The following is a 17,600-nucleotide window of genomic DNA, read 5'->3' as shown; positions in this document are numbered from 1 at the left end:
GCTGGTGTGGCTGGCTAGCAAGCCCCAGGGGTACACCAGTCTCCATCTCCCCAGTGCTGAAATTAAATACAAACTGAGGCCACCATGCCTCATGTTCATGTTCTCTCTCCTTCTCCTTCACTTTCCTGTCCCCAGTGTGTGTGTGTGTGTGTGTGTGTGTGTGTGTGTGTATTCTGGGACTCAAACTCAGGCTTGAGTGGCAAACTCTTTACCAGCTGAGCTATTCCCTTGACTCCTTCCTGAGATACCTTTAAGCAACACATTAAAGAAACATGGCATTCAGTTTTATTTTTTGTTAAGATTCTGAGGTAGTTGAGTTCCACATAAAGGCACTGTATTTTATTGCTGTGGCAGATGAGACTTAATAAAATTCATTCCGTGATTGACTATATGGAAGTCAATTCCCTAGAACTCAGAAGTTCTTGGAAGACCAATGCCCAGTGCCCAGAAGATGAAGAAGTGGGCATGCACAAAGCAGAGAAGAAGGACGGTGGACCCTAGCCAAGCTTCTTGACAGAGTGCGCCCTCGCTCTTCTTCCTTTCTCTCCTGCCTAGCAGCTTCATCTGTCCATCTCGTGTGCACCTTGGACTTTATGCTTTGGTTCTGCCCTGTCCTTGCTCATCCCCACAAGATGTAAACAAGAGAGCTTCGTCCAGGGCAGTGAAAGTCACAAGAGCACCTACAGTTACCAAGTCAACTTTAGGGTCAGACTCATCAAATCATGCTCTACATAGACACAGCACTGCAAAGACTCCCAGGTCTACACGGCCAACCAGTTGCAGGCTCGCTTAGACTGAGAGGATGAAAGGGTCCTGTAAATGGTTTTCCAGTGGACCAATCAAGTATGGGAATCAACATTTGACGTCTGTCTTCCTAAAGCCTATACCAGTAGACTTTACCAGCCTTTGTGTGTTTTTTTAGCAGATAGCACACGGGTCACAGAGAATAGTGTTGTCTTCAGAGCTATTGCCACACACTTTATCAAATATGTGAACGCCTGTCATATCGAAGCCCATGCTAGGCATAATAAGGAGACTATGAGGAGACTAGCTATCTGTTGCATCTTGACTTGGTCTGTGTACTGGGATGAGATGTGTGCTAGTCTGGGAGAGGCTTCCCCTCAAGAGGATAGAGAGTGGGTGTAAAGGAATAGGGTATGCTGGGAGCAGGGGCATGTCATTCTGAGATCCACTTCCTTTGCAGGCCCATTTTCACCAAATTGCCTGTAATTGGCACTTCCAACGAGTGTCAGTGTTCTCCCTGTGCTGCTGAGAGCCACTCTGAGGCTAGGTGTTCCTTTCCAGCTCTGAAAACATCAAAGCAGCCGAATCCAAGCTAATCTCAATAACCACGAGGCCACACGTGCTTTGAGCTGCTAAGAGAAATTGGCTGCTGGGCAGGAAGATCTGGTCTGTGTGCCACCCAGCACTTTCAGGGGATTATGTAAAACTAAGCTGGATTTGTACAAAAATCATGCAGCATAATGATGCTCCCCCCCCCCATTCTAGTAAATCCCAGAGAGTGGCCAGATCTCTGAAAGCTGGAAAAGGCGGCCTTCCTAATAGTCCACTTGCTGGCTCCACCGTGTGCATGAGTGCCTGTAATCTTTCCACTTCCACTTTGATTTCCCAATGTCATGAGATCTGGGCAGCGGCTTCCATGTGACCCAGGAGACCGAAAGTATTCATGGCAAGCTCTGAAAGAGTTTGTTTTAAAGCTTCTCGTTAGCCAGCTTCTCCCTCTTAGGTTCAGACATGGTCTAGTATTAAGCCCTAGCATGGATGGCTCCTGCATTTCAGAGCAGCCAACAGAACCCGTTTTCTTGCCTAGGATCACCAAGTGGGGTTAACCTATAGAAAGGAACCCACAGGGCAGTGTGTAGAGAGTGTCTGAGAGGGGAATCAGTCTCTGCTAGGTGCGCATTGCCCCTGCTGGCTGGCTTCTCTTAATTGCTCTACTACCAGGGCCCTCTTATAAAGTCATCTAAAAAGACTTTTCAGTAGTGACAGAGGAAAGTCTTAAAGGTCAAGGCAGCATCTAGGTTCAACATAGCCATTGATGAATAGTGCTGGGAGCTACCAGGCTGCTTCTGAGCCTCAGTGGTGAACGGGAAAGACTACATACCCACAAAGGTATGTAGGTGTTCTGCAGAGCAGACAGGCTGCTTTTCTGTGTCCTAGGTCACCACCTCACGAACACTGAGCTTCTCATCAAATATGCCACCATGTCCTTTCACTGTGGATGGGACATAGCCTTTATTTAAAGAAGAGTAAGAGAAACTGAAATGAAGTCATTTGACACCAACTGTGCACATGTACAAGTTGTAGTCATAGTCACCCACTTCTTCCTGCACTGAAGCATTTGGCTAGCTCAGAGCTGAGGTACATCTGCCCTTATGGGTTTTCCTCTTGTGCTATGGGAAGACACAGTGGCCCTTTGGCCCTAGGATATGTATAGAAAAAGAGATTCTCTGAAATTCTTCACATTTCTGTTACAGACTTAAATTAACTCTCTCTCTCTCTCTCTCTCTCTCTCTCTCTCTCTCTCTCTCTCTCTCTCTCTTTGTGTATGTGTGTGTGTGTGCACGCGCGCGCATGTGCACATACCCATCATGATATGCATGATCAACAGACAGCTTGCAGGAATTGGTTCTCTCCTTCCACAGTGAGTCCTTAAGATCAAACTCAGGTCGTCCCCACAGAGCCGAGACAAAATCTCGAAATATAACTAAGGATGGCTTTGAACTCCTCATCCTCCTGCCTCTGCTTCCCAGCCACTAGGATTATAGGAATATGACACTACACCTGCCAAAATAAAGCATTTCTTGAGCACCTCTGTATGTGAGCCCTGTGGGAGGTGTCTTCTATATTCCTGGCATACCAGTTCTCCATGCAGTACATGAGATGCAGTGAGAGACACATTCTGTTAATTCACATCCTCAGTGGCCTAGAGAACCTTAGTGGAAAAACTCTGATAAGGGGAGGGTAGAAGGACATCAGGGGTTGAGGGGACAGCGTGCCCCTTCCAACATGGGGGAAGGCACACCCAGCGTGGTCTTCATCTTCAAGGGATCAAATAGAGTTCACAGTCAGTTGTTGATTCAAGAAAATGCACTCCAATGTCAAAGGACTGTATGTCCTGAGCATTAAAACCAATGTGCATCCTTACAGCCATTTTGAGCTTCTAGGCAGCCAAACCTGTAGATGTGCCCACACCTCTGTCCTTGCTGAAGGTGGCAGAAGGAAGAGTGAGCCAGAATTCAGAGGTTTTATGTATTCAGTCCTGAGAGCCATCCATTATCAGCTTCGGATACATGAGAGATAAAAATTCCCTGTAAAGGCATTTCCCACCCACCCCAGCCTCTGATATAAATCCGAAAATACCTTTATAAATCCTACCCCTGCTCCTGTCCAATCCCATAGTCCAAGGGCATGTTTATGGACCTTTAAAATTTTAATATCTTACAAGCTAGTTAATGGAAATGCCTGTGATTTATAGAGGGGATGGAAGTTGTGCCCTCTCTTTCTTGGGAAAATCTGAAAGTTTATAGCAACATACCTGGGAGTGAATTTTGTTTCCTGTGTGCCTGTATCTTAAAGAGAGAAACTGAGGGTTTTTTTTTAAACTCTGGGAACTATGGGGAAAACTGACCCAGTCCTTAAAAATATTTACTCAGAATGAGATTTCTGGGTTAATTTATATAAGAAAGTCACAAAATTAAACCCTTGGTCTTTATATATTACTTAGTTTTATCCATGTTTATTTCAAGGACCTAAAACATTTAGCTTTTCTGCCTAGTGTGAAGAGGTCTAGAAGAGGAAAGTCTGTGAAAGTTAGTTGGGGAGAGGGAGTGAAATCTTCCATGCAAGGGACATTGGCAGGCAAAAGAACGCCCACACATGCAATGCATCAGTAAATGAGCTTTGCCACTTACTATTTGCCATTGAGAAGCCACAGTGTCTTAGGGTTTTACCACTGTGAAAAGACACCATGACCAAGGCAACTCTTTTAAGGACACCATGTAATTGGGGCCAGCTTATAGGTTCAGAGGTTCAGTCCATCATCATCAAGGTGGGAGCATGGCTAGGCAGGCATGGTGCAGGCAGAACTGAGAGTTCTGTGTCTTCATCTGAAAGCTGCTAGCAGAATACTGGCTTTCAGGCAGCTAGGGTAAGGGTCTTAAAGCCCACACTCACAGTGACACACCTACTCCAACAGGGCCACACCTTCTAATAGTGCCACTCCCTGGGCCAAGCATATACAAACCATCACAGATAGGCAGTCTATTATTTTTTGCAGAAAGGAGATAGGGAGGGAAAAGCAGACGATGGGCACAGGGTTATCACTGAGGCTGGAGTACATCTTCTTTTCACCTGAGGATTGAGCTTCCTCATCCATCCTCCTGACCAAGGAGCATCTTTATGGTCAAAAGTGATGGAGATTCACTCATGAACCCACAGCAGCTGTAGTTACCTGCACATGATCTATACAGAATTAAGGCAGTTGGTGTGCTAGTATAGCGTGGGAGGGGTCTGTGAGCCCACCCCTGATTAAGGAAGTAAGGACAATTTATGATTTCTAGAGCAGAGACAGTCAGCTTTCCTTAAAGGTGTAGCTCCCGACAAAGTTGCTCACACTCCACTGAATGGCCCCACAGAAGTGTATGGACTGCACAGATTATAGTTGATAGATTACTAAAAAAGAGGCGGGGGCATGAAGCTCGGAGGGATAGGCATATGGGGTAGAGTGGAGAAGAATTAAAGCGAGGAATTTAGGTGAATACTATCAAAATATATTGTACGAAATTCTCAAATTATTTATCATCATCAGCAGCAGCAGTAGCAGCAACAGCAGTAGTAAAGAAAGATGTAGAAAGTTGTTATGTTTGTCATTGATTCGTTAGAACCATGCCCTCAAAGTTCAGGTTCTCATGTTTTGGGAAGGAGTTCACAAATATGCTATGGGAGATACAGACAAATACCAGTCTCCTGAGGTGAATAAGTAAATCGAAGTGTAAGCCCAGCAGCATGCCCTAGGCCTACCAAAGCACTGGACATTAGTGTAGCAATGCAATATCAGCTGCCTTGTTCTAATAAACCCTCCCTGACTGGCAATGTCCCCTGGGTGGGGCTAGGTCTTGAACATGATCAGCAGACTGTATGCTGTCAATATGTAGTAGTCACGCCCAAACTCAGATCATTCAGAGCATGGCTAGTAAAGTAGCCCACGGTTGATGGTGGAGAGACGTTTGCCTTTCTTTCTTCACTCTGGGCTCGGAGATATTTTACACACTTTCCATTTTCAATACTTGAAAGCTGGTGAGAGGTCATTAGTCACCAAATTATACAAACTGGTTAAACCGGTGGAAAACCTTTGAGACCACACCCAGGGACCACCTTCCCTTTCCCCCAACCATGCCTGCTGGGTCTGGGAAGGTTTCTCTGCCCTCCCTACCTCTCCTTATTAAGTGGTCGAATCCTGGAAGACCAGGAGCACTCCTATCGGGGTCCTAGAGGAAGAAGTTAAGTAGCAGAATAAAAGCAAGAAAGGAGCTGCACCACGCCCCAAAACATCACTGTTCAAACCAGGGCCTGGGGCTTCATTCCTGATTTCTTTGAGTAGCTTTATAGTTTCAATTCCTAAATCTTTAATCCAGTTGAATTGATTCCTACATATGTTGTAAGGTGCTAATTACATATGTGGTGATTTTGTTAATTTCTATATATGTTGTAAGGGTGGGTTTAATGCATGCCTCTGCGTGTGAATACTTACTTTTCCTGATACCGTTGACTGAAGAGATTCTCCCTGGTGTGTATAGTTGGTGGGCAGACCTGAGTATATAATGTCTTAAAGAAAGGCCTGGGGAGAGACCTGCCTCTACTCTCTGCTGGCCGCCATGGGTGTGTGTTGGGTGTGTGTGCCATGGGTGTGCCATGGGTGTGTGTTGCTGCCAGGCTTCAGGTGGTTCTTTGCATTTGCCTTTCTAGCCCCACAGAGTGCCATCCAGGGAAGCTCCTAGGAAACCTGACATTTGGAGATGGCTGAGTCCCTCCTAGTTTGGTGGGCTCATTGGACATTTGATAGTGGCTGGTGACAGATTCTGAAGGATCAGAACTACTTTTACTCTGGAAGGGACAAAGTGAGGCCACGCCAGGTTTGAAGTCCAGAATCGGAACGCTTGCCTCTGGCACCTGTCTTCAGGTGACGATTGCCTCAGAACTGGGGCAACATAGGTTCTATTTCTAGAGTAACAGTGCATCTGAGAAATGTTGGACATTTCCACCTCTTCCCTTTTCTGGCTGCCTAGATTTCTGATCACCTTGTACATTCTCAGCCACCAAGGTCTGTTGTGTCCTTGTGGAATCTCTGCATCCTTCACCGTTTCTTTCTTCCTTCCCAGAGCCAGGCTATGAGAATCGTACGGACAGTAGGACAGGCCTTCGAAGTCTGCCACAAGCTGAGCCTGCAGCACACACAGCAGAATGCAGATGGCCAGGAAGATGGGGAAAGTGAGAGGAACAGCGATGGCTCAGGAGACCCAGGTAGGCACCATGGCTTCAGAACTAATTTAATCATTTCACCACTGCATCACTTAGTTTTTTTCTTTTGTTCTCTTTTTGTTTATTTTAGTTCTGTGACAAGTTCTTAGTGTGCAGCACAGGCTGACCTTAAATGTGAACTCCTGACTCAGCTTCCTGCACCAGGAGAGATGGCATTAGTGTGTTCCGATAACAACTAGTCAGAAATAATATCCACTGTGACTACTTCGACGGGAAAAGAAGTCCGTTGACAGTTTAACAAAGATAAAGCGTTTAAGAATAGATTACATATTCTGCTTGAGAAATGGAAGGCCACAACATAGTATTGAATAGAAAACCCGAACATCATAAACATGAATTCTGTGTTTTACATGTCAAAGATTTCTAACAGCAAAGGCAACATCATGGTAACCTTAGGCATGTACATACTATACCATTCTAAAAGCAGATAAGACATCCTGACTGTCAGATAAATTAAGCATTCAAGCCAAAAAGTTAGAGAACAGAGAGGGAGAGGCAGGAGAATCATGAGTTCAAGGCCAACTTTTTTTATATAGACTTTGTCTTAAAAACAAAAAGTTAGAAAAATCACAAAAATAAATCTTATACTTAAATAGCAATATTGCCATGTGGTTGGACAGACAGACTCTTGGTCTGCACTGTAGTTACCAAGCTACAGGTAGTCAAGGGTATGTTCTACTCAGCCCTAACCTGTGCTTCTGAAAAATAGCTCATAGTGTGTGCCTCCGAGGCACATTGTAATTGCATGAGCTGACATATTTTAAAAGCCCAAGCCTGATGCTTGGTACGCAGAAAGCACTAGACATCTGCATGTTAGCTCTTATTGTTTGAGCACAAATGTGTGGAAGTTTTAAAAACGAGAGTAGAAGTTTTGTAGAAAAAGCAAATAATATAGGACTGGCTTTCTATATTTAAGTAAATATTCCTGTATATGTGTCTAGGTACAGCTGTACTGATGTAAAGTAACTGAACAGCTCAACACAGGTCAGAGCTAGAACCAGGCACGGGTGCTGATTTAGGATCCCTGGGGAGAATAATGTGTAAATACCTAGGCAACTTGAAATTTTACAGGCCTTTTGACTCTTAAAATATCCTCATAGTGTCTCTAAGAATGTATTCTAAAGATAGACCCATACATGTGAAGTGATGAACATTCTATATGGTTATATAAGTGAAGAATCAGTTATAAAACCAAAGGATTATAAAAGGCTTTTTTTTTTTTTTTTTTTTTTGAGGCAGAGTCTCACTGGTTATCCTGGAACTTCCTAAATAGACTAGCCTCAGACTTGCAGAGATCCACTTGCCTCTGACTGTGTCTCTGCCTGTACCTCTGCCTCTGTCACTAACCCTCTGTCCCTCTGTCCCCTGCCCTCATGATTAAAGGTATGCACCACCATGCCTGGCTATGAGATCACTCCTCAATACAAAAGGAGACTATCGCACGGTGGTTAAGAAGACTGAACCATTAATGTGAACTGGCATAAAGCCATTTTAAAATGAACTATGGCTATACTTGCTGCCAATTACATTTTATTGTTATAAGTACATAGGCATAATTATCTGTATATATGTGAGTATACATATATGTTTTATCTGTGTGCACATACAAGTTTACTATGCATAGAATCTTTACAGCATGATACACAAGAAAGTGGGGGCATGGATCACTCTGTAAAAGGTTGCTGGGTGACTGAGATGGCCAGAAGACCTGCTTCCCACTGCACTTACAACTTTTCTACCCTGGACATTTATTAGTCATAAATTAGGGAAACCTGGCATTTCATCTAGTGCTCTGTTTCTACGTGACCCCAGGGAGTCACCTTGCTTCTTCCTTGGCTCACTTGTTTGTACCAACCGAGGGTGCTCCCTGGCTAACATGAGCATCACAGTGATCTTGGCTAATAAAAATGATCACTAGGCAGTGTCTTGTGTCTTCCTGTGTATGCTGGACCACTTGGTGCTTAGGATGGTCTGTGATTCTAGTATAAATGTAAAATCTTTCAACCTCTGTGCTCCGAGACCTCGGGCTTGGGGTCACAAGCAGACGTTGGCAAACACTTCACATGCATGCGTAGGAGTGGAGAGTACAATGGAGAGAGTTCCTGGTCTCTCTTGGATGCTCTGTGAGACCTATGCCTGACCACTTTACTCAGAGAATGGAATCTGTCTGCTCACTTCTGCACTGTAGGATACTACACAATCTTGGGTGTCATTCACTACTTCCTCCTCCTCCTCCTCCTCCTCCTCTTCTTCTTCTTCTTCTTCTTCTTGTTTTTTGAGACAAGTTCTTCCACTGGGCTAGACCTCATCGCCTAGGCTGTGGTGCTGGCTAGCAAGCCCCTGGGTTCTCCCTCTCTTCCTCACAAATGCTGGGATTATAAGTACATTCCTGCCATGTCTGGCTTTCTCCCACCTGGATTCTGGGGACCAAACTCTAATCTTGTGAGCACAGTGTAGACTAAACCCCAACCCCAACCTCTGTTAACACTTCTTTGCCAGTGCCCTGCTACCTTGTTAGTGGAGAATGGTAGCTTACATCTCAAGAGCTCTCAAACCCACACTTGCATTGGCAGCTGCAATACACATACATGAAGAGATTCTAACCAGAAAGTAGCCAACATTGTCTCTGGTGAAGCCGTTTACTCTTAGAGTGGAGGGGACTAGACACAGGGTGGTGCCCAGAAGCTGAGCATTTGAAGACCATTGTCATCACAGAAGTCCTGTCTGAAGTGGTTGCTGTAATTTCCAAGTAGCTAATCAACTCTGTCCCTCAGCTGCTGGCCAGGGAGGTCAGGATGGCCTGGACTGGCGTGTTAGTGAGAACTGCCCTCAGGTCTTATTTTGTGCAGGAGGAACTGTGCTTTCCCTCCAACACCAGCTCCTGCAGCCGTCTGCTGGGCAAGTTGCTGTGATTTCCTGGCATGCCAAGGAGATAACTCTGGGCAATCCATGGTGTTCCCAGTAGGGATCACGTCCTATTCTTTGTTTCCAGTCTTATTCACCACCCATGTCTTGTCTTTACCCTAAACCCCTTCCTTCCTGTTCTGGGATTTTCATGGACCTTCAGCCATTGTTAACGCCATGCCCTCCGCCAAGTGGCCAAGTGTCCCCTTCATGCAGACTTCCTCCATATCCTGGACACTCTCTTTTTCTCCTCTTGGAGGCATCCTCTCCAGCTTCTGTTTTCCCATTCTCTCCCTTTCCCTGGTCAGAAACTCAAACACATTGTTTCCTGCTATGTTTCTGGGTCCTCATCACTCCTAGATGATGCTGTTGGCATTAACATTGAGCCCTCCATGTGCCAGGTGGAGAAATATCTATTATGGATATATAATATAGATATTATTCTATCTGTAATGGGCCATGAGCCTCGAGAGCATAGGCACCTCCTAGCACAGTGATTACTTGTCAAATAAATTGACAGTGTGTGCAGCCAGTGACAGCATTCCTTTTAACCACTGTCACCAGTCATTACAAAATGCTTACCTTGTGCTAAGATCAACGTGGAGAGGAAGAAATTTCAACAGGAGTGACTTCTAAGCCACCTCCTTGATTGGGAAGGATGACACTTGGTCTGGGGGGCATTTAATAGAGTAGAGGTGATAGACATAGAGGAGGAGCACGGACAGCTGAATGAGTGTTGCTGGAAGACCATGATGGTGGTAGTGGCTACAGAGGAGTCTGACATGGTTGTTCTCTTCTGGCTGTAATAGAGTCGGTAGCCACCCACCCTCCAGTTATGGTGGGCAGCACTACCTCTCTGTTCTGTTGCCTTTTTACTTTTTTGTGTTTTAAAGACAGGATCTCTCTATGTAGCCTTGTCTGTCCTAGAAGTTGCTACGTACACCGGGCTGGCTTCAAACTCACAGAGATCCTCCTGCCTCTGCCTCCTGCCTCTGTGCTAGGATTAAAGGCGCTACCATACCTGGCCTGGCCTGTTGCCTTTCTAGAGATAATTTTCTCAGCTCACATTAATATACATGAGTTGTCAGCTGCTTGGCGTTTTCCACATACTTTATTGAGGGTGGTAATTATGTAATTGGTATTCCACAGGTAGTATTGGGCCCAGAATGCTGGTTCATTTTTATCACCTAGGAAGAGACAACTTCAATTGAGAAATTCCCTATATCAGATTGTGCTGTGTGGCATAATCTTGATTTTCTTGATAAACGATTGAAGTGAGAAGGCTCAGTCCACTGTGTAAGTGCCACCCCTGGGAAGGTGGCATTTGTTTTTATAAGAAAGTAGGCTGCCAGGTAGTGATGGTGCATTCCTGTAATGTCAACACTTAGGAGGCAGAGGCAGGTAGATCTCTGAGTTCAAGGCCAGCCTGGTTGACAAAGTGAATTCCAGGAGAGTCAGGGCTACACTGAGAAACCTTGTCTCTAAAAACCAAAAAGAAAAATAAGAAAAAGAAAGAAAGAAAGAAAGAAAGAAAGAAAGAAAGAAAGAAAGAAAGAAAGAAAGAAAGAAAGAAAGAAAGAAAGAAAGGTTGAGCAAGCCAGTAAGTAGCCCTCCTCTGTGGTTCTGCTTCTGTTTGAGTTCCTGCCTTGACTTCCCTCAGTGATGGATGGTGACCAACATTTATAAGGGACACAAACCCTGCCCTCCCCAAATTGCCTTTGGTCGTGATGCTTGTCCCAGCAGTAGAAAGCAAACTAACTACCCTGAGTGCTTTCTTCAAGCCTAGGTTTAGGACGCCAAAGGTTCATCCACAGTGTCTTTTCAGGGTCAGTCAAGTGTGAATTGGCACACTCTTAAGTCATGCTGGGAAGGGAGGCACCTGCTGGTATAGACAAGGATGTGGCCTTAGAGTGACATGAGAGGGGAGGATATGCATGACATGTCATCTGTATGTTTCTATTACTGTGTGTAGGTGTGTGTGCTGCTTGACTTCGCCTGTACAGATAGGAACAAATGTTTCTTCAGCCCAGAGTGGCCACTGACAGCAAAGAACACCCAAGTCTGGCTTTGTAAACCAGTGAGTTTATCAGGGCTCCTCCCAGAAGTGTGGATGATTTAGAAAGCTACCTCACTAAGAGCACCCCAGTTCCACTGAGGACTCTTCTCTTCCCCAGCAACTGAACATAGCTTGACATAGCTCCAGAGAAACCTCTTTCCTGCTTTCCATCTCTGCCTGTGTTTAATGGAAGGTTCATTTCAAATACTTCTTTCTTATGACTAGAAGCCTGGTAAATCAGTAGTTTGCATGTTGGAGATCCAGGGAAGAGTGAATCTGAGCGTGAAGACAGTCTACTGGTAGATCCTCTCTTCTTCATGGAGATGAATTAGTCTTTGTTCTGTTCGAACCTCCATCTGGTCAGATGAGTCTATCCACATATAGGCATCGACTTAATTATTGTAGGGTCTATTAAATATTAATTGCAACTAAAAAAAAAGGTATTTAGATCTACCTCTAGAATGTTTGCTAGATGCCTGGATTCTGTGGTGCCTTGACCCTTTAGCACTGACTGCTGACTGTCACAGAATCGAGGAGGCAGTGAGGTGCTAAGAGGCCATGGGAACTCTTAGGCAGTTGAACTTTGATCCTGGCCCTACCTTGCCCTATCAGGAAGGCCAGGGCCAAGTAGTGGGAGTGGGTGAGTAGGGGAGCAGGGGTGTGGGGGGGTGGGGTATAGGGAACTTTCAGGATAGCATTTGAAATGTAAATAAAAGAAAATAATAATAATAAAAAGATCTCCAGCAAACTACCAACTGTTAGATGTTGGTTCTCCTCTGAGGTGCTGAGAGAGTGCAGGCAAAATGAATGCAGGGCCTGGTATACAACAGGCTCACAGCACCAGCAGTGTGGCTAGCAGTGTGAGCCGGGTGACTTGAGTGTGATCATGAAGCTGGGATTGCTTCAAGTGTCAGCAGACAGTACCATTTGGATCCGGGGTTGGAACCCTTTCTTCTTTGGGAAGGCTGCTCACTGCCTTCTTCCGGTCCCTTCCTTTATACTGCCAACACACCTTTGTGTTGTGCATAAATTACAGGCAATATGTTTTCTCTTTTCCCATCTGCTTTCCTCAGAAGGATTTTCCAGTGAAGGTCCAGAGGAAAACGGTGGTTTCCTGTGGGGATCCGACTTCTGTGTTTGGGAGCTTTTCAATGAATGTAGTGTTTATCTTTCCAGTGGAGCCCTGCTGGTGGTGGGATAGCAGGATGGTAGAGAGGAAACTTATTTACACTTGAAGATTGGAAAGGGCAAGGGCTGGAGGCTCCCCTGGCTTCTTTGATGTCTGCACTTTCTCTTCTGGGATTCAGCAGGGATGTTAACGTTATTATTCACTGGCACCCTGTCTCCTCTCTCCTTCCTTGCTCTGCGCCTGTCTTTCTTCTTTCCCTCCTTCTTCTCCTGCTCCCTGTGCAGTGAAGGAGGTATATCCATTGAATCTTTTGGCAACAGCTGCCCTTGGCTCTCCCTGGGGATCAGCACAAGATGGGGCTACTGCTTTCAATCCTTTATTGCTGGTTTGGTGCTGCATACCTACCCTCATTCAGAATCCTCCCGGAGAGGGTTTCCTGGGAGAGATCCCATTTCCTTGGAGGTATGCCTTCTCCCATGTAGCATGTAGCAACTGTCCAGCGTGTGTGTGTGTGTGTGTGTGTGTGTGTGTGTGTGTGTGTGTGTGTGTATGGACTGGGAGGCCTTTGGAAGGGCTTATTGAAAAGAAAACCTGCTAGGGCCCAGCACAAGAGCTCACCAGGTAAAGATGCTGCCAAGGCTGTCAACGTCAGTTTGATCCCTAGCATCCACATCGCTGGGGACTCAATGCAAGTGCACACAGGTGCATACTGCCACATCCTCACCCAAACACATACATACAAGGGAATAAAAATAAGTAAATAAGCCGGGCAGTGGTGGCACACGCCTTTAATCCCAGCACTTGGGAGGCAGAGGCAGGCGGATTTCTGAGTTTGAGGCCAGCCTGGTCTACAGAGTGAGTTCCAGGACAGCCAAGGCTATACAGAGAAACTCTTTCTTGAAAAACCAAATAATAATAATAGAAGAAGAAGGAGGACGAGGAGGAGGAGGAGGAGGAGGAGAAAATAAAAAGAAGAAGAAGAAGAAGAAGAAGAAGAAGAAGAAGAAGAAGAAGAAGAAGAAGAAGAAGAAGAAGAAGAAGAAGAAAAGAAAAACCTGGGGCAGTGTGACACACACTTGTCATCCTAGCATCCAAGGAGGCTGACATAGGAAGAGTTTAAGGCCAGCTTCAAAAAACCAAAAATATATACATATATGAATACATATATAATCCCTCCATGTGTTTGGCAAGAATGCCTATTCTACTCTGAGCAAATGAGTGTGTATCTTAGTAGCCAACTCCCACGTCCTAAGTTAGGGCTCCAGGCTGCTCACCCGGTATACCTGCAACCCGTGTCTGTTCGCCTCCTACTGTCTACTGCCCTCACCCGTAGGAACTGCCACTGTCGTCTCTATTTCTGTCTGTCCAGCTTCGTTTTCAGGTTAGTGTTTCCATTCTTTCCTCCTTGTCTCTGTGCTCTGTTCTCAGCATCCCTGCAGACCCTTCTACCGCCCCGTTAAGTACTGAAGTTTCTCCTGGATGTGGTCCCTGGGTTCTTTTCAGACATACCAGTGTTCATGGCAAATTTCTCTCCACAGGCTGACTCTTTCTCTAGCTCTCCATCCACATGCTTAGCCTGGTTAGTCCTGGGCTCCATGTCTGCTAATTTTCCAGGGATATCAGAATTGGTGCCCTAGCAGGCTGCGTCAGGACCAACTGCCTTCATGCCCCTCGTGGGGAGGGGAGCATCACCTCAGATCCCAGAGGAAAACCAAGCATGCTATTGACTTGTAAATGCCAGGCTTATTTCCCCAGACCACTGCTCACAATTGCATAGGAAGGATTTACAGCCACTGGTATAAGAACATTTTCACTTCCTAGTGTGTGTGTGTGTGTGGGTGGGGAACAAACTTAACCAATCCCTGAGTACAAAAACCTACCAATCCCTGAGCATGAAATCCCACCAATCCCTGGGCTTGGATTTCAACCTCTCCAATGCCCACCCTGGAAAACTCTGCCCTCAAGAAACCCTATATAAAGCCTGCCTCCTGCTGAGTTTCCTGTGGCTTCTCACCTTGGCAGAGGTAGCCATCATCTTGTGTCTCTTCCTACACACCTCTTGTGTGAGGTTTATTGTACATTGTGACTTTGTGGTATTTCTTGATCCCGGACTGTCAGGATACCTTTCCTATCAGAGCTGTAGCCCTTGCATCAGGGAAGCTTTTCCTGTCAGAGCACTGACACAATTGTCCTGCATGGCAGATACATGCCTCACACCTGGTTGTCTGGGCTAGCTCCAGCATTAGGGATTTCGTACTCTCTGCACCCCCGCTGTCACCAGCCTGCCTGCTCTATGTTCCGACTGCTGCTTGGTCCCTGAAAACCATTAGGGAATTGTATTTGAAGGCAACAGCGATGAACCTAGAAGGCCATAGTGGCCCATGCCTGTAATCCCAGCACTCAGGAGGCAGAGAAAGGAAGACGGGCATAGGTTGGAGGCTAGCCTTGGCTAGCGAGTGTGTTCTGGGCTATCCTGGGCTACAGAGTGAAGCCCCCATCTCAAAACAGGAAAACATGGTGACAAACATAATCCCAAATATAGGATAAGGAGATCGTCTCTGTGGACCTTGGAAGCTGAGGCCTGAGCCGGGATGCAGCAGAGATACCAACCCTTTTCTTCTAGAATCTCTGCATCTTGCTGATAGAAATGTACCAGGCATCCAGCATGAGGAATGTTCATTTGTTTCTGGACTTTAGGATGATACTGAAGAGACATATCACACTGGGTTGAAAAGGTGTAACTCGAATGAAAGGGTGTGTGACATGTCAGCCCATGGCATGCCTGAGCTTGAGTGACTGAGAACTAACACATTAAAGAGGTACAGTTGTTCCATATGTCGTTGTTTCCTTCCCTGTTGTCCCCGCAGGCCGCCAGCTCACGGGAGCTGAGAAGGTTTCTACAGCCACTGCAGAGGAGACCGACATTGACGCTGTGGAGGTCCCACTCCCTGGGAATGACATTCTGGAATTCAGCCGAGGTGTGACTGATCTGGATGCTGTAGGGAAGGACGGAGGCCCCCACATAGACTCAGCGGTAGGTGATCGTCATGTGTGGTCCAGGCGACTGAGAGCAAGCTGGGTGACAGCTATGGCTCTGGGCCCTCAGTTGCCTCATGGTTCCTGCTGTGGCAGCCTCAGAGTGAGGTGCTCTGTCACACTGTGGCAATGTGGGAGCATATTCATTACCTCCTAGAGGGGGGGCGGTCTGATCTCTGCTGACTCAGCAGCCACTGATACAAGATGCTGTGGAGTTCATTTCTGAGGTGTGTTGCCCACCTGGGGACTCTGGTCAATGTTCTATTGCCTTTTCCCCCACACAACAGCATCTTGTATGTGTGCAGGGCTTGTCTGGAAGATCAAAGTGATATAGGTAATCTCACGTGACTTAGCGAAAACAAACAAACAAACAAACAAACACCAGGCTGTTTGAGCGCTCTCACCTTGTCTACTGGTTGTGTGTCTTCAAAACCCTTGCGTAACAGCTCTGATGAGTCTGGAAACTGGCTCACTGCCTGTTAGAAACCACACTGAGGCAGGCAGGCCTCCTCACTCCCACCCCCAGCCCGACATTCCACAGGTGGGATGACTAAAGCCTAAGGGGGCTTCTAATAACCTGGGAAATAAACCCCAAGGGCCTCGAGACTAAATTCAAACCTGAAGACAATTAGACTAAGAAAAATAAAAGCCAAAGGGAAAGTTCCTGACCAGTGGCGTGACCCTGGGGTTCCCAGGCCATCCTCCATCAGGCCAGCTCATGAGGAAACACCTGTGTAGCTTGGGGTGCAGTGCCTCCTGTTTCCTCTGATGCCTCATTACTAAGCTACAAGAGGCAATAGGCCTTTGTCCCGGGTGCCTTTTTCCTATGTGTCTGAAGATCAGCAGAGCCACCAGAAATAGGACATACCTCCCTCGCATTGAACTCTGACTTATAGGAAGGGTCTGGGTAAAAATGTCCACCAGGAAAGAGAGGGAGAGAGAGAGAGACAGAGAGACAGAGAGAGACAGAGAGACAGAGACAGAGACAGAGAGAGACAGAGACAGAGACAGAGAGAGACAGAGACAGAGAGAGACAGAGACAGACAGAGAGAGACACAGAGAGAGAGAGAGAGAGAGAGAGAGAGAGAGAGAGAGAGAGAGAGAGAGAGAGAGAGAGAAGCTGTGGTCACCTAACTCACAGAGGTCCCCCTGGGTCCTTTGTTGTGATATCTAAATGTTCTCACCTCACTGTGAGGAGAGATGGGAGAGGGAGGGACATCTGACCCTGAAAGAGGAAGCACAGGACAGCACAGGAAAGAACTGGGGCTAGCTCCCTCTTGTTCCTGTAGCAGCGTGATAGGTAGCCATGTATGTAGACATAGGTAGCCATGTATGTAGACATAGATTCTAAAGCTAGAACCCCAATTCAAGGTGGATAATTGGAAATAAGGGCTGAGAAATATGTTGCCAGCTGCCTGTCTCCCACCGTAGCAGCAAGTGTTACCAAAGTATGAAGATTGAACTTTCTGACCATGTGGTCCCAGTGCAGGTGTGCCAGCATTTCCTCCGAGGAGCTCTTCTTCTGTCATTCAAGACGGAACATCTCCAGTGTGTGGGTTTTGCTCTGCCCGTAGACCCACCATAAATGTTATTACAGTGAGAGTGGGACCTCAATGGTGACTTCTGCCTCTGAGCCACGTTCTGTGTTCTCTTCCCAGGTCTCACCCCATCCTCAGGAGCCCATGCTGACAGCCTCCCCTCGCATGCTGCTCCCTTCCTCTTCCTCGAAGCCACCAGGCTTGGGCACGGGGACGCCCCTGTCCACTCACCACCAGATGCAGCTCCTCCAGCAGCTCCTCCAGCAGCAGCAGCAGCAGACACAAGTGGCTGTGGCCCAGGTTCTCCTCAGCCTCCTCCCTTCTTCACAGGCTCCACTCTCATGGGCTTGACGCACCTTCCCTAGCAAGGGGCTCA

At 46.5% G+C, this 17,600-nt stretch overlaps 1 protein-coding gene across 2 annotated transcripts in view; it reads left to right on the top strand.

The window, feature by feature from the left end:
• Positions 1-17,600, top strand: part of C5H1orf226 (chromosome 5 C1orf226 homolog) — a 289,584-nt gene that overhangs the window by 243,209 nt on the left and 28,775 nt on the right. For both annotated transcript variants that reach the window (XM_021198117.2, XM_021198116.2), the window contains exons 6-8: positions 6,402-6,543; positions 15,518-15,684; positions 17,345-17,524. In XM_021198117.2, the coding sequence (XP_021053776.2) occupies positions 6,402-6,543; positions 15,518-15,684; positions 17,345-17,524 (489 nt within the window). The remainder of the gene's footprint in view (positions 1-6,401; positions 6,544-15,517; positions 15,685-17,344; positions 17,525-17,600) is intronic.

Source organism: Mus pahari, chromosome 5 (genome assembly GCF_900095145.1).
Source record: "Mus pahari chromosome 5, PAHARI_EIJ_v1.1, whole genome shotgun sequence".
Lineage (NCBI taxonomy): Eukaryota > Metazoa > Chordata > Mammalia > Rodentia > Muridae > Mus > Mus pahari.
This window is presented reverse-complemented; position numbering and strand designations above follow the sequence as displayed.